The sequence below is a fragment of the Echinops telfairi genome, unplaced genomic scaffold (assembly GCF_000313985.2).
Source record: "Echinops telfairi isolate 266 unplaced genomic scaffold, ASM31398v2 ScPeMD7_7468;HRSCAF=8506_0, whole genome shotgun sequence".
In the NCBI taxonomy this organism is placed as follows: Eukaryota; Metazoa; Chordata; class Mammalia; order Afrosoricida; family Tenrecidae; genus Echinops; species Echinops telfairi.
In genome coordinates, this window is record NW_022111369.1 from 49,555,296 (window position 1) to 49,578,158 (window position 22,863).

Here is a 22,863-nt window from a genome sequence, read left to right on the forward strand (position 1 = left end):
TGAGGGAGGGGGGAGCGGGGAGGGAGGGGAAAAATGAGGACCTAATGTCGGAGGTTTAAGTGGAGAGGAAATGTTTTGAGAATGATGAGGTGTATAGGTCCGCTTTACACAATTGATGTGTGTATCGATTGTGCTAAGAGTTGTATGAGCCCCTAATAAAATTATTTTTAAAAAAAAGAAGAGATTTGAAAGTTTCACGGATTACCAGAATAATAATTAAATCTGTCTTGGACGAAGCACAACCAGAATGCTCCTTAAAGTGAGGGCAAGACTTTGTCTCAGAGTCTTTGGATGAGTTATTAGGAAAGACCAATCCCTGGAAAAGGACAGTGGGCTTGGCAGAAGGTAAACCAAACAGAGGAAAGACCCTCAGTGAGATGGATTGTACAATGGCGGCCAACAGTGGGCTCAAACAACATCTATGAACACAGTGCAAGACCAGACCGTGTTTCATTTTGTTGGACATTAATTTTTTTCTGGCTCTCCTGAGCAAATTATAGACAGGATGTCCCATCCCTCCTAAATATTCTTATCTGTAATGTTCAAAAACAAAGAACTCTTCAATTTAACAAGTATATAGACTATGAAAATAGCTACCTCGAGAACATACACACATTATTATGCATTTTATGAGCTGCCTCAATAGTGTCTCAGTTTTTTCTTTCTCTTTCAGAATGCTACCTATGCTGCATTTTGCAGGTATTTGTCATAACTCTTCAGGTATCTTCAATCTAGCATAGTTCCTCAGTTTTTCCCTTTATTGACTTTTGTGTTGATGAGTCAAAACAGTAGACCTGAATACTGCATCATGAAAAGCATGCTTACAAGGCCAGCCCTAAAATTTTAGGAGGGCTCTTACTACCAAAATTATTAAGAATGACTCATTGTCCTTAAACTTTCTAGGCATATAAAATTAGGTTCATGGAATTTTGATAAGATTCCAGGCAAAGGGTGCTTCCTTGACTGTCCTCCAGCTCAAAGCTAATGACCCACTAGGAGAGAACTTTGATATCGTAACCCTAGTTTCCTCTATACTTTATCCCATGTGCTTTGCCCTTTGGTGGTTTTACCTTGTATCTTTTCATGTAATAAATCATAGCTGGGTCCTGTGAGCCCTCATGGCAAATCAAGCATGGAGGTATCTTGGCAGGAAAAGGAACCATGACCCGGCTTTGCATTGTTTAGATTGACTTGCATTCTGAGTTTCTTTAGTTGTTTCCCTGTGGCCACAATTCATGATATACAGTCTCAGCCGAAACACAACTAATATGACACTCTGCAGTTGTCACAGCAGGAGGCACACAATGCTGGTTATGTTGACCCTGATTACCTTGTCAAATTGATGTCTTCCACATTTCTTCATCTTAAGGTCCTTATTTTCCCTTAATCACTGACATATTTTTGCATGAAATATGTAAGATTATATCTCTATCCTGTTGCTATGAAGTGGGGAAACTGCCATTTAGAACACCAACCCCTTTGCCCACCTCACAAAAACCAAACCGACTGCCATCAAGTCAATTCCCACATACAGCAACTCTCTACAGGGTTTCAGAGGCTGCAAATCGTTATGGGAGTAGATCTCCTCATCTTTCTCCCACAGAGCAGCTGGTAGGTTTGAAGTGCCAAGCTTATGGTTAGCAGTTCAATGCTTACCCAACAATTCCACTAGAGCTTCTTCCTCTACAGGAGCCTCTAAGTAGCTGGTCCAGGAAGAATTCACTAATTTGTCAACAGTAACCGCAATTAGATTTATATAAATGTTATACAAACAAAAATTGATGTATGACGTAAAATTGCAGCTGAAAAACATTCACCAGGAACATATTGCCAATGAATAAAAGAAATTGTGTTCAAATAGAACGCCATGGACTCAAATCTACGGCCAAACACCAGAAGAGCTTATAAGGAGAGGGACAAGAACTAATTAAAGGTATAGTGATACCAGCTGAGGCGATAAAACATAAACTGGCAGTTCTCAGGAAAGGTGTTTAAGAGAAATGAAAGTCACTCTAGAAAGGTACAAAGATAGCCCCTTCTTACTTTTGCTCACAGACACTAGTGTCTCCTAGCTTCATCAGAGATAGAAAGTGTGTTTCTGTTCTCTCTTGTTTCCTTAGAGGAGTGAGGGATGATTCCTCAGAGGAAAAGGGAGCATCTGAAAGGAACATCCTCTTTTGGTACCTTTAGTCCTTAACTAGTATGACTGGTGCTTATCATATGTGAAAACGCAAGTTTTTCATTTTGCAATTTATATGACTAGTTATGCATTTAGAAATTAAATAGAACCTATTTTCCAAGAAAGCAAGTTCCTCAGGTCTTGTGGAATATGTTTACCTCTGTACTTATTTGTCTCTGTGTGTTTAATGTTATCAAAAACCACGACTGATTTAAATACAGTATTTCCAGGAATAGTCATAATTTTCCCCCATTTTCTTCCATCACTCCTTCTATATTGCTTATTATTTCATCTTGAGAGTCTACACTTTTACCTGCCATTACTTATATGAGACTTCACTTTACCTGCCATTACTGATCTGAATACACATTCGTGTTTATGATTCATCAACCTTACCAGTACATGCAGGATTGTATCAAGGAGAAGCACTTTTTGTTAATAGTTTAGCACTAGACTCCTAAAGTAGTACTGAGGAATGACCCACAGGACTTTGTACTGTTACTACTTATTATCATTAATAATTTTTAAATGATACATAATGTAGTATTTGCAGTTTGCAAATGCATACCTTGTTCACAAAAAATATTATCTCAGAGAGAAAAACCTGTCAGTAGTGGAATAAAAAGCAAAATGGGGGGAAAAATAGTTTAAACTTGCTAAATGAAAAAGGATGAGATAAACACATTTATAAACTCTGAAAGCATAAACCATATGCATTTTTTTTAACACTCTAGATACTGAAGGAGCTCTGTTGGGGTAGTGGTTATGAGCTGGGCTGCTAATTGCCAAGTTCAGCAGTTCAAAACCACCAGTCACTCCTTGGGAGAAAGATGGGCTTTCTACTCCCATAGAGTGGCACAGTCTGAGAAATTCACAGGGGCAGTTCTTCTACCCTGTCCTATAGGGTCACTATGAGTCGACATTGACTCTGGCAGTGAGTTTGGTTTGGGTTTAGATAGTGAAAGTTGATATATACTTTTAAAAGCATCAGGATATTGATGTATAAAAGCTAGAAAATGGTTCTTCAGTATACTGTATCTGCTTTTGAGATCTGTGGAAGAGCATATGAAAAATCAAGGTAGTGATATTACAGTATCTTAACATGGGTTTGTTTCTGTTTTAGGGGAAGAGAAGTTATGATCATGAGTCCTTTCACTCATGATCTCTGTCCCCCTAAGATAAGGTGACCATATTTTAACATTGGTAAAGCGGGACACCATTGATAAAACTCATATCCTGGCAAAACAGCCACATGGCAGCCGAAAACCGTATACCCTAGCTTGTTGTGCATTCTTTCCAAAAATTGGGACTTTTAAAAAATGCTGCGGGACGCAAGGAAATTTGTTAAAAGTCGGAATTATCCCGCCAAAAGCAGGACGTCTGGTCACCCTACCCTGAGAGGATCAGATAAGAAATAGGCTTAAATCAAAGTAGGACATTTCAGTTTTATCTTAAAAAGAAGCTCTTGACTGGCAAAGTAATTAAACAAAGAAACAAGGTACCAAAAACAATATGGTATATAAATGGACTTGACAGTCATCCCAGTTACCTAGCATTGGCAATAAAGTATATTACAGAGTGTTTACTCAGTTGTATCTTATTTTAGATTAGTGTTCTCAGGTGCAAGTGGCTATGTTTAAGTGGAAAGCATCCATATTTATCCATTCTGAAACAGAATTGGTATCTTTTAAAATGTCTAATATTTTTCGATAATATATTTTGTAATCATTCAGTTAGTTAAAAAATTTAGGCCAGGTTAGAAAAGCACAACTGAGGGTATGACAAGTGATCCAAAATTAGTGGCAAGGAGGATGTGAGAGGCCTGGTAGGGATTGATCAAGAGCAATGTAACCGAGAGAAATTACTGAAACCCAAATAAAAGCTGAGCATGCTAGTGGGACAAGAGGAAAGTAAAAGGAAATAGAGGAAAGAACTAGGAGGCAAAGAGCATTTATAGAGGTCTAAATAGACGCATGTACATATGTAAATATATTTATATATGATGATGGTGAAATAGATCTATGTGCATATATTTATAGGCTTACTATTAAGGCAGCAGATGGACATTGGGCCTCCACTCAAGTACTTCCTCAACGCAAGAACACTTTCTTCTATTAAATTGGCATTCCATGCTGCACACCTTCCTGATACGATCGCTGAAGACAAATGAGTGCATAAGCAAACGTGGTGAAGAAATCTGTTGGTGCCACGCTATCAAAAGATATATCATCTGGGGTCTTAAAGACTTGAAAGTAAACAAGTGGCCATTTAGCTCAGAAGCAACATAGCCCACATGGAAGAAGCACACCAGCCTGTGTGACCACGAGGTGTCGAAGGGATCAGGTATCACGCATCACAGAACAAAAAATCTTATCATTGTAAATATGAAGGCGTGCAGATTGGGGACCCAAAACCCATCTGTAGGTAACGGGACATCCCCTTACAGAAGGGTTGCAAGGAGGAGACCAGCCAATCAGGGTACAGTGTAGCAATAATGAAACATACAACTTTCCTCTAATTCTTAAATGCTTCCTCCCCCAACTATCATGATCCCAATTCTACCTTAAAAATCTGGCGAGACCAGAGGACGTACAGATAGGAACCAGAAACACAGAAAATCCAGAACAGATGAACCCCTCAGGACCAGTGGTGATAGTGGCGATACCGGAGGGTGGAGGGAAGGTGGACTAGAAAGGGGGAACCGATTATAAGGATCTACATATAACCTGGAGGACAGACAACAGAAAAGTGGGTGAAGGAAGGGAGACATCGGACAATGTAAGACATGACAAAATAATTTATAAATGATTAAGGGTTCATGAGGAAGGGGGGAGTGGGGAGGGAGGGGGGAAATGAGGAGCTGATAGCAAGGGATTAAGTGGAGAGCAAATGTTTTGAGAATGATGAGGGCAACGAATATACAAATGTGCTTGACACAATGGATGGATGGATGGGTTGTGATAAGAGTTGTATGAGCGCCCATAAAACGATTAAAAAAAGAAAAGCACAACAGAGCCAGAGAGAGAAGCTAAGTGGTAGAAGTAACTTTAGGGGAAACTGAAAAACTGAATGCTTGTTTAGCTTAGGTTTATATACTTTGATGTCTCAGCTGTATTCTTAATCCTTAAGAGTCAGATTCCATGTGTTTATGAATGTGTTTGTAGATGTGTGTGTACATACAAGTAGGTGATTCTTAGTTATCACACTATTTTTATGAGTTCATCTGTGATCTGTCTTCTGTATTAATCTAATCTCTATTGTATTAGTAAATGAGAATATGAAAAATGCTTTTAATTTTTGTATTCCTTTTGACATAGTGTTATCTACTATGTAGGTACATATTAAACAATTTTTTAACCAGAAGCTATTGTTGTTGGGTGTCATCAAGTTGGTTCCAACTCATAGGGACACTATGCACAACAGAACGAAGCACTGCCTGGTTTGGTGCTGTTCTCACAATCAGTGTTGCAGCCACTATGTCAATCCAGGTCCTTGGCCTTCTTCCTCTTTATCTCAGACCTCCAATACCATCGACTCTTGATCATATATTATTACATCTTGAAATAGTTGAATGTTGACCAATTCTTCTTGGTATGTTAATCAATATACATATAAAGAGAGGGTTATGAAGCAAATATGGTAAAATGCTAACAATTGGGGAATTTGGAAATTTCTCCATACAATTCTGGTAACTTGTTCTGTACCCTTAAAAATAATTTTTTTTTAAGTTATTTTCAAAGAAATTAGTTCAAAAAGCTAGGAATTAATTCCAAAGATATTCAAAATCATTTAAATACTTCTGTTTTATAGTATCCGGGAAAGTGTAAAGCATATTAATTTGAGTATCTTTAATGATGGCAGACTATCATTCATTTTAATAAGACCTAATCCTTCGAAAATAAAAACTTTAATTGGAGTCATTCTGAGAACTAAGATAGGAAATACTAACTAGGTAATACTACGAAATAATAAAAAGGAGCTCTGATAGCACTGTCAAGTTAAGCCTTGGACTCCTAACTTACAAGGTTAATGGTTTAAACCCATCAGTGGCTCCATGGTAGAAAGTTCAGGGCAACTGTCCGTGTAAAGATTATAACCTTTATTATTTATTTTTAATTTTTATTTTTTTAGATTATACCCTTTAAAACCTTATACAGGGTCACTACGGTTTGGAATCAACTCAATGGCAATGGCTTTTTTGGGGGGATAAAGACATAAAGCTATCTTGTTAGTGATCCGGTTGTGACATGACAATTTAAAAGTTACTCCAAACAGTCTGATCAATGAAAGGAATGGTAGAATAAATGATAAACTATCTAAGATGATTACTTAGAATGATAACACTCCTAAGTACTAGTAATGTTTGGGCAGTTTGTATTTTGTTCTGATACTCATATAAGAACATCCTTTTTAAAATATCTCTCTACATTATTCCTTATAAATATTAACTTATATGCTTATAAGGAAAATAATAGTGTAGCAATAAAGAGTAAAGACATTAAAATCAAATAGGCTTGGGAGTCAACTCCAGTATTGCCTGTTTCTAGATAGTAACACTTTGGACAAATTAACCTTTGTATAGATCAGTTTATTTTCCTGTAAAATGAGAACTGCAAAAGACATAATGTCTGTAAAGGCCTTGCACTTAACAAGGACTAAATAAATGCAAACTGTTTTAGTTTTATTATGAGTAACAGTAATAAGAAGAGCCAATGATGTTTAATATTTACTAGATCCAATGGATTTTAAAAATGAATTAAAAGATTCAGTATAACAATAATGAAACCCACAACCTTCCTCTAGTTCTTAAACGCTTCCTCCCCCCAACTACCAGGACCCCAATTCTGCCTTGCAGATCTGGCTAGACCAGATGATGCACAGCGGTACAGATGGGAATTGGAAACGCAGGGAATCTAGGACAGATGAACCACTCAGGACCAGGGGTGACAGTGGCGGTACCAGGAGGGAAGGGGGGTGTAGAAAGGGGGAATTGGATCACAGAGAGCTACATATAACCTCCTCTCTGGGGGATGGGCAACAGAGGGTTAGGTGAAGGGAGACGCCGGGCAGTGTAACATAAGATATAATAATAATTTATAAATTATCAAGGGTACATGGGGGAGGGGGGCAGAAGAAGGGGGGGGTAGGAAAATGAGCTGATTCCGGGAACCCAAGAGGCAAGCGAATTTTGGGAATGATGAGGGCAACAAATGTATAGATGTGCTCTACACAATTGATCTATGTATTGTGATGAATTTTATGAGCCCCAATATATTGATTAAAAAAAAAAAACAGTCTGGGGCAATCTGTCTATCTTACCAAATTGCTGTGTGTCAGAATCTACTGTAAGGCAGCTGATTTGGTTTGGTTTAATAAGTGTAAGAAGATACAATTTGGATTTCAAAGACTTAGTACAAATAAGAATATGTAAAATATCTCGTGAATATATACTGAAGACACACTGGATTAAATATATTATTTAAATGAAAAAAAAATGAGTTAAATAATGCAGCTATAAAAAGGATTATTGTGAGACAAAGAAATATAATCGTTATAAAGATAAAAAGAGCACATCTATTTTGAGGAAATCAGAAAGACTTCGGGGACTTCAAGAGGAAGGCAGAATCTGACCTGAGCCCTGAAGTACAAATACGTTTCTCAAATAATAGCAGATGATGAGAGATGGAGAGAAGAAAAATGAAGTGGAGGGAAATGTGCAAATTTTAAGAGTATGAGGTAATGTGTCCTCTGGATATACCAGAGGAGTTACATAAGCAAACAGGAAAAAAGCCAAAATGAGGACAACACAGCCAAGACCCCGAAGCTCCGGTTAAGGAATCTGGCCTTGATGTATTCACCACTGGTAAATCACCAAAGGAGTCAATAGGAAATTACATGGCTGGAAATGTTCTTATTTAAAACCCATGACAGAGTGAAAATGAGAATTGATCTTTAACTATGTCTTACTTTGGGCCAGCTGACATCACTGGGCAACTCTCCTCTGTACAGAAATCCGTAATGGTTCCATAGAGCATGTTAATCTGATTGAAGAAATCCACAGCTGCAAAGAAGATAGAAGGTATTGATAAAACAAAATGGTTAAAATAAGAAGTTTTACTCAAGCATAATCTTTAGGTTATAGGAATCCTTTTCTCAAAGAGGAACAGTGATAAACACACTGAAGAGTCAGAATGGGAATCAGCAGCACCAACAATATACACTGCCTTGAACTGGCACTTCAGAAAAGAGACTGCTAGACTGTCAAAAACATGAAAGCATGCTCAACTTCATCAGCAATCACAGAACTGTACATTAAAATGATAGTGGAGTGTCATTCAATAGTCACCCAAATGGTTAAAACTTTACCTAAAGATGCAAATGGCCAAGAATATCCAATTGACTCAGAATAAAGTAGATGTATAACATTATCAAGACTTAAAAATTACAATAAATAAAAAAGTATGGTCTTAGTAGACTGTGTTAGTAAAACAAATTCATAGAAACTCGTGTGTAAAAGAGAGAAGAGTTTTATATAAAGGGTAATTATTGTACATTAAGAAAGCATCCCAACCCAGTCCAGTCCAAGCCCATAAGTCCGATATTAGCCCATATCTGATACCACTCTATAAAGTCCTCTTGAGACTCACAAAACACATACAATGACGCTGAATGCAGGATCTACTCAAGCCAGTGAGTAGAAAGTCTTTAGATCCAGTGGTGTTGTAAGCATCTCAGAGCTGGCAAGGGGTCTCCACCTGGCTTCTTCAGTTCCCAGGGCACTGGATCTATCAGCATGGTGCCATGTGTCTTGTCAGTAGAGAGTTTCCAAGGGAATGAGGCAAGAGAATTTCTGCCACCTCCAAGGAAGAAATTCAGGAATTCCCAGAATTCTCAGGAGAAGGCCATGACCACACAGAGGCCTCATTGGCTATGATCCGATTGACATACTAGACCCCCCCCTTCACTCTTAATCCTCGCAAGTCCTAAATTGACATCAGATTATGTAACTACCACATAGACCAATGAAACATACTAGATTAGATGTAAGCAAAGATAAAATACTTGATTTATACAAGGTTTTCATCTCTGTATTTGTTTCTGGGAGCAAGACATCACTGTAGGGCAATGGGCAAGTCTTCTCAATATACAACAGTGGGTCAAGTGGTTATCTCTATTTCATAAAAAAAGCAAACACTTGACTTTACTCATACCATACACAAAAATCTATTACATACTCTACAGCTACATGTGAAGTTATTTCTAATAAATAGCATAGAAAGATATTTTCATGATCTATGACATGAATACTCACAGTAGCATTTAAGTCCATGGTCCCAAAATGTTTTTGTTTTGTTTCGTTTTGTTTTGTTTTAAGGGAAAACACCTCTAGAGTTACTGTAGCAAAGGCTGCCCTACAAAAAATTCTTTGAGAAACCTAGCCTATCTACCCTACAATCCTAACCTCGTCCCTGATTTCTCAAACTCAAAGAGCACTTAAAAGGATGATATTTGGGTCCTTCAAGAATGCCTTAACTGCTGTTTTAACCTGTCAAAACTGAAGAGCACAGAATTCTAAGGGAGGGGATAGAGAGAGGGAAACACCACCTTCAGGAGACAGGTCTCCACTTCTGCACCGCCCCCCCCCCCAAAAAAAAGACCCATTGTTTTTGTTATATTGAAAGACAAAAGCCAGTGCGTATGACCTCAGCTATTCGTGATGCCTCGATGGAAGCCCCACATGACAGAACATGGCCTATTCGCATAGTTGTTATAACAGTAGTCAATCAAGCAGACCAGTATTTGGTGAACAGCAGTTTCTTACTCAGAAGTATACAAAAGCATTTAAAAAGTAAGCTTTTGATCACCGTGCCATATTCAAGGCATTTAAATGTTACTGCAACTGTAACTTTTAAAATGGAGAATAAAAGCATTTCCTACTAGCAGTAGTTAGCAAATGGGTCATTAACAATTCAACTGAAGGCAGCACATCTGGCAGTTCCGACATCACTAGAAGAGCTACATACACAGGTTTGCCTTGGAGGCTTTTAAAAGACCCTGTTATAGAAAAAATAGTACCTAGTGGGAAAATAAAACCCCACTGGGCACGTGGAGTATACTCTTCCAAACAATAGCACAGTGAAACTCAGAATGCTTGCAAAACCTATTGTATAATACCACTGCACATAAGTAAATGCTATACAGCACACCATATCTCATTATTACATATATGTAATACCTCTCATCTTGATGCATGATGTCTAAGTATATTAAAGTTTAGTTATATGTTTTCATTTTGTAGTCACTTGTGAAAAAATAGCCAGTTGCACAGCATGATGTTGGCTTGACATAACTTGTCAGCAAAGGATTAAAATCATATGTAAATTCAAAACTTTACATATTGTGAATTGAACCATAGTGAAGTAAAATATACTATATGAATGGCTCCTCTGTCCGTGTCTTTGCAATTCCCACTAATGACTGAGTGGGACCATACAAACAGTGGGCAAAACACTAATAGAGTGGATTGGTCAGTTTTGACATTCCACTGTGTATATAAGACCAAGTCATCTCGGAAGCAGTTAGAGCGATTCTGTGACCATCTGCTTTCTTTTCGAATGGGGTTTTTCTGTTCTATCATTGTTGGTTTTTGTTTGCTTCCTGTGTTTTGTATGCCTTTCTGCATACGAGATCCAAGATAGATAAATCTCTAGAGACCTGGGGGCATGGCAGGGAGGCTGGTAGGAAATGGGGACCTAACAAGAAGAAAATGCTCTGACACTGACTTTGGTGATGAATATACAATTCTTCTGAATATGAATAACTGATCAAATTGTTTGATAGGCAAATGATTTTGAAGTAAAGATGAGCCACCAGTGGAGCAAGCTTGAGATCCCTGCGGAAAGTGGTGGAGGCACCAAGAAAGCACACTGCTGGGATCATGAGACTGTGAAGTGCAGGGAACAAAGCAGATGCTAAGGGACCACGTGACTAAGGGGCTGAGGGCCAGAGACAGAGGTGGCTGCTGGCTGAGACAAGGTGCTGATGAATGAAAGCCACTTATCCTTACTCTTTTCTGATCCTGATTTGTGACAAACTGTTAACGTCCCTAATAAAATCCTCATAATTGTGAGTACTGTCTAGTTCTGTGTGGCCACTGTGAGGGGCTATGAACCCCAGCAGAAGAGCGGAGTATGAGGAGGAATCGCTGCAGAATAGGGTGAAGGAACAATGGGGTGTGGCAGCACGTCTCGTGATATCAGCTTCTTCAGGGAGGTATCCAGGGGAATTTCCTTCTTCCTTGTGTGGGCAGAGAAATTCAGATGTGGCCTCCCTGCTATTTCTTCAGCCATTTACCATTTAAAATTCTCTTTCTTAATACTTTTCACCTTGGTATCTACTGTGATAATAACATAACAGTTCCAGATTTTTTTTTTTTGGTAGGGTGTCAATTTTGTTTTTAAAATTTAATCTCCCAGTGTCAGCAAATTTAGAGTATGTCTCTTGAATTGTTCCTTGGTCCCCCCCCCCCCACTATCATGATCCCAATTCTATCTTACATATCCGGCTGAACTGGAGGATGTACGCTGGCACAGATAGGAACTGGAAATACAGGGAATCCAGGACAGATGAACCCCTCAGGACCAGTGGTGAATGTGGCGGTATCGGGAGGGTGGAGGGAAGGTGAGGGAGAAAGGAGGAACAGATTACAAGGTCTACATATAACCTCCTCCCTGGGGAACAGATAGCAGAGAAGTGGGTGAGGGAGGTGTCGGATGGTGTAAGGTATGATAAAATAATAATAATTTCTAAACTATCAAGGGTTCAGGAGGGAGGGGGGAGCGAGGGGAAAAAATGAGAAGCTGATACCAAGGGCTCAAGTAGAAAGCAGGTGTTTTCAGGACAATGGCAACATATGTACAAATGTGCTGGACACAATTGATCTATGCATGGATTGTGGTAAGAGTTGTATGAGCCCCTAATAAAATGATTTAAAAAAACAAAGCAAACAGGAATATGTGAACGGAACCTAAATGTTTTCAGATATAATAAAAGTTGTTGCTCTTTTAATTATAGCCCAAAGCTATAACTAAAAAAAAAAAAATGTGCTGGAAAAACTCAACTTATACTTGAGTATATATGGTATGACTTTCTTTTTTTTCTTTTCCCAAACGCATCTTTTAAGTTTTTCCAAAAGGGCAGTATAAGTTGTTGTGGATGTGTGGGGTAAAGAATTTAACCACAACACAAAGATTCTGCTCTTTGTCCTAGGTTCCTCAGAGACAGCCTGTAAAACCTTGGCAGTGCCCCAAGGTAAAAGTGTCTTTTACCTATACAGGCTCTAAAGCGAGAGGTTACACTAATGAGTCGACTCAGGTGAGGCAGGCTGGCCCTGCCAGAAAGACCTACTTCCTGACAGCAGCTTACCTCAGGGGTGGTGGCATGATTTCATCAATCATGTCTACCTAAGGCAGCTCCAATAAAGGTTTAGACATGGAAGCTCCATGAGATTCCTGTCTGGCAAAAGATAACTGTTTATGAAAATAATTCATCAAGGGTTTACAAGGGTGGAAGGGTGGGGGGAGCAGGGAAAAAAAAGAGGAGCTTAAACCAAGGGCTCAAGTGGATAGACAATGTTTTAAAAGGATGATGGCAACATATGTACAAATGTGCTTGATACAATTGATGGATGGATGGTTATAAGAGTTGTAAGAGCCTCCAAGAAAATGATTTTTTTAAAAAAGATATCTATTCTCAGAAGGATGATACATTCTTTTTAGGGTACAGTAGCTTCATACTAAGGACCTTTCAGACCCCTCTTTTAGGCCCTCTTCTTGGTGTTGGTCCCAATTTATATTATTTTAATAAAATTATAATTGCTAAGTATATTTGTTTTCCTGCGTTCTGTGAGTTCTTTTAGACAATCGTCCAACCTGAGGGAGTAAGGGACTTCACATATCAAAAGTGAGGAGGGATCTTGGGAGCCTCTGGGCTTATAGATCTTATATTGAGGGCAGAGATAAAAACAAAACAAAACAAAAACTCACCCCACCAGGTCAACGTTAATTCATAGGGACTGAGTAGAACTGTCTCAATGGGTTTCTGAGACTATAACTCTTCATGGAAGTAGACAGCCTTATCTTTCTCCTGCAGAGAGGCTGGTGGCTTTGAACTGCTGACCTTGTGCTTAGTAGCCCAATGTGGAACTACTATGCCACCAGGGCTCCTCTGAGGGGAGAGGGGACATCTAAATTTATAGTTAGGCATTTAGAGGGATGAGGGATGCTGGTGTTGTGCCTGTACGTATACTGAGAACCCCTCCCCCACCCCCACACCCCCACCCCTAACCGCAAAGCAAAAATAAACAAAACAGCTCAGAAATGAAGGCATCTGGAGGACTGCGACCTGTCCCGTACAATCTGGCCTACCTCTGATGACTTGAGTCAGAAGTACTCAACTGCATCTGCAGTGGAACAGTCCTTAATAGATGGACTGACTGCAACTGAGCTTTACAGGAAGCAAATAGCTTCCCTCTGTGCCCTTTATGATATAAAACAAAAAGAATACAATTAACTCAAGGAAACCCCAAGGAGTGTTCAAGCATTGAAATCTATGTAGCTAGATGATAATACCCTTCTGCCTACACTCTTCTGGATAAAAACAGATCTTTAAAATTTTTAAGTATAAACAGGGAGTAATTTTTCATATGGTGACTTTGAGTTCCACCCCATTCATTCCTAAAAAAGCAATTCTAAGTAAACTTTTTATCTTGTTAATTACCCACAGGCAACAAACACTATGCCGTTTTAATTCAGACTTTCCAGGACAGCATGAAAAATAAAATTACTTTTAAAGGAGTCAAAGTTAATTGCTGATAAAAGTGGAACAGCAATGAGCAGAACAGCAACTAAATCAATCCTAAAAGTCTCCCCTGCCCTCACTCCCAATGAGTCAAGCCTTTCTAAGCAACGACTTTGTAATAACAATTCTCAAGTTGTCTCCAGATGACACAGAGGGAAACCTATGACTTTTGAATAAGCAGATCTTAACTCTCAATCCTACACATCCTAGTTTACTTACCTAAAATTCCCCGAACCTATGATTGGCTTTATTAAGGACTGAAAAAAAGAATATTTTTTAAGTGCCTGCGATAAAGTAGGCGTTTAGTAAGTCTGAGTTCCCATCTCCAAACAATATATGGCCTCAGGACTATGTGCCACATAAATTATTTATAAACCATCCACCCTGTTTTTTCCAAAACTCTGAAGCATCTTTTTGTCTTCATTAAGCATAATGTTCAAATCCAGGATACCTATATTCTGGCTGTGGAAACAGTTGCTGAATATCTAAAATATTTTCCATTTTCTACCATTTCTCTTCATCTGGCAAATGTACTGAAGCCAAAAGGCCATTAAGATGCCAATCCTATCAATAAATTCTCTTCACTCTTTTATGCACTCAAAATATTTCTCACTACATCAAGTGTCATCTGGGACTACTGCCATAAAAGAAGAGCACTTCAGAGGATAGCACAATCAAATGTTACAATTTCAAGACAGAATTCCACATTCTAAGGAGATGCTATAATGTTCTAATCCAAAGCAATCTTTGAAATAGGAATATGGAATGCTCGTGAACTTCTAAAGTTCTCAAAATTCTTGGAGTTTCAGTAGTACAGACACAGTTCTCACAATTGAGACGGAAAGGAAAAGGAGACAGAAAATGGTCATCTCCTTTTGTACGTGAAAGCTTGAAGTGCATGCAGTTCTTTAAAAGCTCTGCACTGCGTTCCTTAGGTTTTTAAGATGACCAGATCAAACAAGCGGTCCTAAAAGGCATATATATGCAAGAACAACAAAACAAAAAGACTATTTATACACACTGGAAATTTATTCTAACCACTGTCTTTGAGGTGCTACCAAAAACAAATCCACTACCATCAAGTACACTGAGACTCTATAGGGCAGAGCAGAAATACTCTTTAGGGTTTCAGAGACTAAAAATTGTTCTCCCATGGTTTTGAACCACCAACCTGTGGGTAAGCAGATCAATGGTTAACCCCACAGAACCACCTTTTAAGTAAAATGGATCTCATTAATAAAGCAAACAAAGCACTTCCTTTCTTTGGTAACCTAAACTTTATGGAGCCAAAGAAGATATCCACATTAATAGTAAGTATTATTCTTTTATAAATGCTGTCACATGACAGTTTTAAAACATCAATCAAAAAAAATTCAAACAAACATATTAATTCTCCTACGTTTCCAAAAGTTATCAGCAGGTGGTAGCATAATTCACAAAACCCATGATATACTTAAAATAACAATAAGATGCTACCAATTACAAGAAAAATATGGTTTCACTTTCCCTCAATCAAAACATAAACACTGACCCTGGAGAACACTGGGGCATTGAATCAAGGTGCACAGCATGCTCCAAAGGCCATTCCAGAGGGATCCATTCCAGAAACCCCACTAGGTGAACTAGACTCTACCTCAAACACACCTGTAATCTGAGGACTTAAGACTGAAATTAGTGTGTAAAGGAGCAAAAGAGAGCTACACCATGAGCACTGAACTGTCGGTAGGTGGACCAACACTGACTTACTATTTCAATGCATAACTTGCTGTTTATTATTCCAGCAGACTTGTGATTGACAGTGTCAGTGAATATTATTTTAAGTTTAGCCCAAGAACCAACTCCCATTGTTTGTGTAAATAGCATCGAGTCATATAAGATTTATTCTATTCTAGTGAATAATTCAGGTATTGCATTCTGCAGTTAGCCTACACTTATTCATTCTCCCTCTCTCAATAGTGTTTTAAATATTAGTTATCTATGCTTTTCATTGTATTTATTTATGTATGAATTTATTACCCAATTTATTGAGTTGAGTTAATTTCAACTTATAGCAACCCTATAAGTTGCCTTAGGTGATCCATTTATTTAAACAGTTTTATTTGCATTCACTCATGTACCATATAAGTCAATGATTTAAATATATTTTAAAGGGGCATATATTCATTTTAAAAATATTTCATGTTCTAATTTTTTTACTTCCATTTACCTAATTTTCCTCCTCTCAAACTTTTTGTTTCTGCTTTAAAATAGACATTGACCCATATATATATGGTATGTGCATGTGTATACATGAACATGTAATTTATGTATATTTTTAAAGTAACATAATATTCAAGGGTGATAATCTTCACTCTTGGGGTTAAACTGTGGTTACACGCTGGGTTGGTAACTGCAAGGTCAGCAGTTTGAAACTACCAGCTGCTCCAAAGGAGAAAGATGAAGCTTTCTACTGCTGTGAAAAGTCACCATCTTGTAAACCCACAGGGGCAATTCTACCATGTCCTAGAGTTGCTATGAATTTTTGGTTTAAACTAACTGTCCATAGCAGAGCAGCTGGTGAGTTCAAACCACCAACTCTTCAGTTAGCACTCTTAGCACCATGCCACCAGTTATGCATTGAAGAAATTCGTAACATTACATTTTCATATATAAAATAACAGTGGCTAAAATTGGGATGAGACATCATTATATTGTGATATTAGGTTGCTAACTCAATCCTAAACAGTACTCCAGTACTACCAACAGTGAGGTCCTTGACCTAATTCAGAATCTATTGAAATGAAATGGTCACTTACTGTTGACTGCAACCCACTCATTTAGATCTTCCCCCTCAGGAAGCATGACAGCCATCCGGAGATTGCCACTGCCAAGTGTGGCTTCTGCATGTTTTAAAAGTTCGTATTGGTGAGAACCCTCTGGAATGTTCTTCTTTGGCTTAAAAGTTTTAGACGAGCGACTACCACTGTGAATAAGAGAAAGGTATTTCAATATTTAATGCATGACTTTAACAGTCTAATATATTATGAGATAAATTAAACAGAAGCAATGGTGAATATCCTCAAATAAACAACAAATATACCTCCAGCCCCCCATTAGCATTAGACCTAAACTGTATAAACTGAATCCTAGCAAATTAACTGTGGCAATTACAGCGCTCAATACCTAAGACTTTCTCTGTATTCAAAACCTAAAAGTCTTCTCTACATTCCCTACTACATAGTGAAAAATATTTTTAGCAACCTATCACTAATGGCTTTTCACATAGTGATTCATGACTACAGATTGTAATATATAAAAACAAAAATACTTCCATGATGTTTTCTATTTATTTTCTATCCTTTTTACCTCTATGTCTTTTATACTAATAAAAATAAAACGCAATTTACTTCTCATAGGAAGCATAAAGATAAGAAAGCACACACACAAACCCAACAGCAAGAAATTACATGTTCTTCTTCCCAATTATAAGCAGCACCAACAAGCTTAATCCTGAAATTCTTAGTTACGTATACAAGTAGTTAAACATCACTATGGTTGCTTTGCTCAAATTTCTGAACATTTTTATGTATTTTAACTACAAATACACACAATATTGAAACTAAGCTTACAACTGGTTTGAACAGCTCCTTAAGCCATGACTTTTTCGATTGTGCTGGCACATTATCAAATTGTATTATTATCTTAGACGTTTCTTCTAAGTACTCCCTTTCTTCTCTTATGAAAAACAGGCATGAGTGATTATCCATTGGGCTACTAACAAGATTAGTAGTTCAAAGCCACACCTGCACCAGGGAGAAAGACAAGGCTTTCTACGTCACAAAGAGCTGGTCCTGGAAACCCCCCCATGGCCGTTCTTCCCTGCCCTAAACAGGGCACAATGCGCCAGGGAAGACTCCACGGCATGGAGGGTTTTGCTGGTTTGGGTTAAACAGGAACTCTTTATAAAGTTTCATGACACTAAAATTTTACCACCGAAAGGATCCAGACACTTTCATTTTCAAAAAGAGAATAAAACAATAGTTATACTTTCCAACTTCACCAGAGCTTTTCTCTCACTAGCTCCTTCTCTCCGTTCCTTAGTGGATATTTTTAACAAGATGAAGAGATGGATTTCTTGAGGAGTGGGGTGTTTTTTTTTTGTATTGAGAAAGACTATAATGGAAGACCACCTTTACATCTAAGACGGCTACAAAAAAGAGGCCAAGCAACAAGTGTTGGTGAGGATGAGGAGAAACTAGGACTCATGCATTACTGATGGAAACCTGAATCAGAGGAAAACAATTTGCTGTGTCCACCAAAAGTGAAATACAAAATCACCATGAATCAGAAATTCTCTTCCTAGATATACACAACACATAACTGAAAACAAGTAATCAAACATATACTTGTATAATAATGTTCACAGTACCTTATTCAATAAACAATAACCAAGGGTGAAAATAACCCGAATGTCTATCAATAGATGAATGGATAAACAAAATGTGGTAGACAGATAAAAGAGAATAGTATTCAGCCATATAAAAGAAGTCCTGATTCACGCAAGCACATGAATGAACCAAGAACACATTACCCACCCACCCACAAAACTGCAAACCCAATGCCGCTGAGTAGATTCTGATTCATAGCAACCCCAAATAGGGTTTCCCAGAACATGAATCGTTACAGGAGCAGGCAGCCTTATCTTTCTCCCAAGGAGCAGCTGATGGATTTGTAGAGCTGAATTTGTAGCTAACAGCCCGATACTTATCCCTCAGTGTCATCATGGTAAGTGAAATAAAGCAGGCACGTGTACAAACAAAACAGATTTTGAATAGCTTCACTTACATAACATAGCTACAGTACCAAATTCAGAAAGATCAGAGGTTACTAGAGGCTGGAGGTACTGGCACTCTGAACGCATTCAGAGGTGCAGTAGAAGAAACCTCTACAAACTGATTTTGAAAGACCCCATCCATGAAAACGATGGCACACAGTTCTCCAGTGCAACATGCTGAGTCAACGAGAGTCAGAGATTACTGGACAGTAAATAGGCTGTGAGGGAAGGGAAGGCGAAGTTAATGGATACAGAGTTTCTGGTGGGATGATAAAAAACTTTTGGAGGAAAAAAACAAACTTTTGGAAATAGTTATAAAGGCACAAGGTTGTGAATGCAATTGACGCCACTAAATTGCACACTTACAATGTCTTACAGCACCGGGGAAGCACCGCAGATGCTGCTGTCGCTGAAGCATAAGCAGCTACCTCATGGAATTGGTTCTCTCGGTTGCGAGGGCTCAAGGCCATAGTCTTGTGGGACAGTTCAGTCAATTGACATAACTTAGTTCTTAGTTTGTTGTACCACCTCATATGGTAAGTAGTGTCTGTGAACCAGTGGGGAGAGTGGCTATACCGGGAGTGTAGAGGGAGGGTGGGGTAGAAAGGGGGAACCGATTACAGGGATCTACATATGACCCTCTCCATGGGGGACGGACAACAGAAAAGTGGGTGAAGGGAGACGTTGGACATTGTAAGACATGACAAAATAATAATGATTTATAAATTATCAAGGGTTCATGAGGGAGGGGGTGGCAGGGAAGGAGGCGAAAAAATGAGGAGTGGATACCAAGGACTCAAGTAGAAAGCAAGTGTTTTGAGAATGATGGAAACAAATGTACAAATGTGCTTGACACAATGGATGGATGTATGGATTGTGATAAGAGTTGTATGAGCCCCCAATAAACTGACTAAAAAAGAAAAAGAGCTGTAAGAGCCCCCAATAAAATGTTTATAAAAAGACCTAGAATTAGAAAACCAAAAGGGAAGAACACACTCAGCATATCTGACATTGAAATTACTCAAGAACGAAATTAAAGCCTTGAGTTTCAATCTTGAAAGATTCCGTGGACAAAATATTGAATGATGCAAGAAGCATCAAAAGAAGATGACAAGAGTACACAGTCATGCACCCAAAAGATGACATTCCACCACTTTAAGGGATAGCACATGAACAAGAACCAATGATGCTAAAGGAAGAAGTTCAAATTGCACCGCAGGCATTAGCCAAGAACAAGGGTCCAGGAATTGATGGCACACCAATTGAAATGTTTTAACAAGCTGAAGAAGCACTGGAAGCACTCAATTGTCTGTTTCAGGAAATTTGGAAGACAACTACTTGGCCAAATGACTGGAAGAGATCCCTATTTGTATCCATTCCAAAGAAAGGTGACCCAGCAGGATCAAGTGTAGGGGTCTGCTTTGATAGCCCCCATGTATTGTTCCAGGGTCTCCCAGGGGTTGGTATCTCCCACATGGGGAAACACGGATCTAGGGTTGTTCTGAATCGAAATCTACTGGATGGCAGTGGATTGTTTAAATCTTTCTTTCTGTCTTCCTTTTTGGGGCGATACTTTTGTGAATGAAATTTGTTACCAGAATTCTGTCTTCTCCACATCTGTTTTACTTGGGGGTGCGTGGGGGTAGGAGAACGTACATACTGGTGAGTAATAAGAGTTTGGCGCCAACGGAACACAGATTTAGTTCCTGGCTCTTCCATTTAATATTTCCATAACTTTGAGCAAGTTTCTTACCTTCCCTAAGATTCAATTTCCTTTGCAAAATAATAAAATGTATTTTATTACAGAAGTGTTATGACTAATAAAAGCAGCAGCATATAGACAAGAAAAAAAGCCTATGAATGTCCATCTAAGATACAACTACTGATAGTTGTCCTCTACAACAAAAGGGAAAGAAGGAAACCAAAGAATCCTAGAAGAAACTGCACTGTAGGATTGCCTGAAGTTTCCCATAATCAGGGGGAGGGGGGACTGGAATGATCTAGAAGGGCTGCAAAAGCAGATACCTACCTACACTTTATCCTTGATTATGGGCTACAGTACAAAAATGTGCAATTGTCGGGGAGTGGGGTGGGGGTGTGATGTTTTTTCTGAAAGAGAATGATAAGCCAATGAAATTTGAGAACTATCCCCTCTTCACGAAAAGAATTACCCAGCACCCCCTGGCAATTAAGCGTTTGTACTATAGCCCATAAACCACAATAAAGTACAGATAACTGCTTTTGTAGGCCCCGTGGATTATTCCAACACCTGGGGGCGGGGGGAGTATCAACCACTTTGGAAAATGCTGGTCTACATGAGGATGAACCCTGGTGGCAGAGTGGTTAAGTGTTGAGTTTCAATCCACAAGGTCAGCAAATTGAAACCACCAGCATCTCTGAGGAAGAAAGACACGGCTTTTTACTCCCATAGCAATGAGAGTCTCCGAACCTCAAAGGGGCCATTCTACCCTATTGTACAGGGTCATTGGACTAGAGGAGAGGGAGCTGTGGTTTTTTTTTTTCTCTTCTTTTTGTCTCAAGGAACAACTGCCCCTTACACCTTGCAACCAGAAGGACTAGATGCCCAGCTACCACTACTGAATATTTTAATTCAGAAAATACAGAAATCATGAAAAAATAGGAGAAAATATGAACTAGAATTTCATTTTTTTAAATCATCTTATTGGGGGTTTAAACATGGAATACATACATACATGTGTAAAGAACATTTGTACATATGTTGTGATCATAATTCTCAAAACATTTTCTTTCTACTTGAACCCTCGGTAAAGAATTCAGGCTCACTGGACACCTATTAAATCTAGAGGTACCACTGAGACCACTGGCCTGGATTACTCTTCAAATCATGAAGAGTAAGTCACCTTTAAACAGTTTAGCCCTTGAAACAAAGGTTGCCACCCCTTATTATTACTTTAAAAAGAAAATTATATATATAAGACTAAAGGACAACACCTTATTTTCAAGCACAGATGAAAAGGTTGAGGGGAAGGAAGATTAAGTATATCAAACAACTAAAGCATGAAATCTTTTTTAAAAAACGAACCTAAGCCTTAGGGGTTTTCCAACTATAAAATGAGGACACTAACAGTATTCTCATAACAGTATCAGGAAAGTGCAGTCCCTGGAGGGCATCATGTTTGGTGAAGTGAGGGAAAAGAACAACTCACTGCCACCAAGGCCTGGAACCGCAGGGACCGGGTAGAACGGTCTCATGGACTTAAAGAGACTGAAACTCTTTACAGGAACAAGAGACTGGCACTGTGGCTTCAAACTACAGGTGGCAACCATGACTTTTCACAGAACATCCTCTGTGAGGATGGCATAAGACGAGGGAGGGTTTCTTTATGTGGTACACAGGAGGGCCCCTAAGAGCCTGAACTGGCATTAGCAGCAATATCTGTAGTATCTCTCTCTCAGCTGAAGAGAGAAGAACTAAACAATTTTACATGGAGTACTTAACAGTACCTGCCATTCACTCAGAGACTTATCAGTAAATCTTCGGCATCATTGTAACTTCACTTGGTGGAAGAATTTGAGAATGAAAGTCATGGGAAGTTTCCCAGAGGTCATGGCACTTGCTGTAGGTCTTTGAAGATAGCTAAGACATTTGAAAAATCAAATTGAATGTAAACTGGGTAGACTTCTCAATGCCAGGTTAAGGAACAAGATATTCATTTAAAAGGAAAATAAAGATCCATTACATGATTCTGAGTAGAGAAGACCCGAAGACTATCTATCTATCAGTGAGAAGACTATCACATACTGTGGAATTACTACTGGTTTCCTCACTGGTAAAAATAATACTGTCTATGAAAATTTTTCTTAACATTTTTTTTTAAACATTTTATTAGGGGCTCATACAACTGTTATCGCAATCCATACACACATCAATTGTGTAAAGTGCACTTGTACATCATTCTCAAAACATTTTCTCTCCACTTAAACCCCCGACATTAGGTCATTTTTCCCCTCCCTCCCCGCTCCCCCCTCC

General features: G+C 38.6%; 1 protein-coding gene across 1 annotated transcript in view; it reads right to left on the bottom strand.

The window, feature by feature from the left end:
* The window catches only part of MOB1B (MOB kinase activator 1B), a 76,578-nt gene that overhangs the window by 21,477 nt on the left and 32,238 nt on the right, over window positions 1-22,863 (bottom strand). Inside the window, exons 2-3 of the mRNA XM_045284176.1 lie at window positions 16,834-17,000; window positions 8,147-8,240 (exon numbers count right to left, since the gene is read on the bottom strand). Coding sequence (XP_045140111.1) covers window positions 8,147-8,240; window positions 16,834-17,000 — 261 coding nt within the window. The remainder of the gene's footprint in view (window positions 1-8,146; window positions 8,241-16,833; window positions 17,001-22,863) is intronic.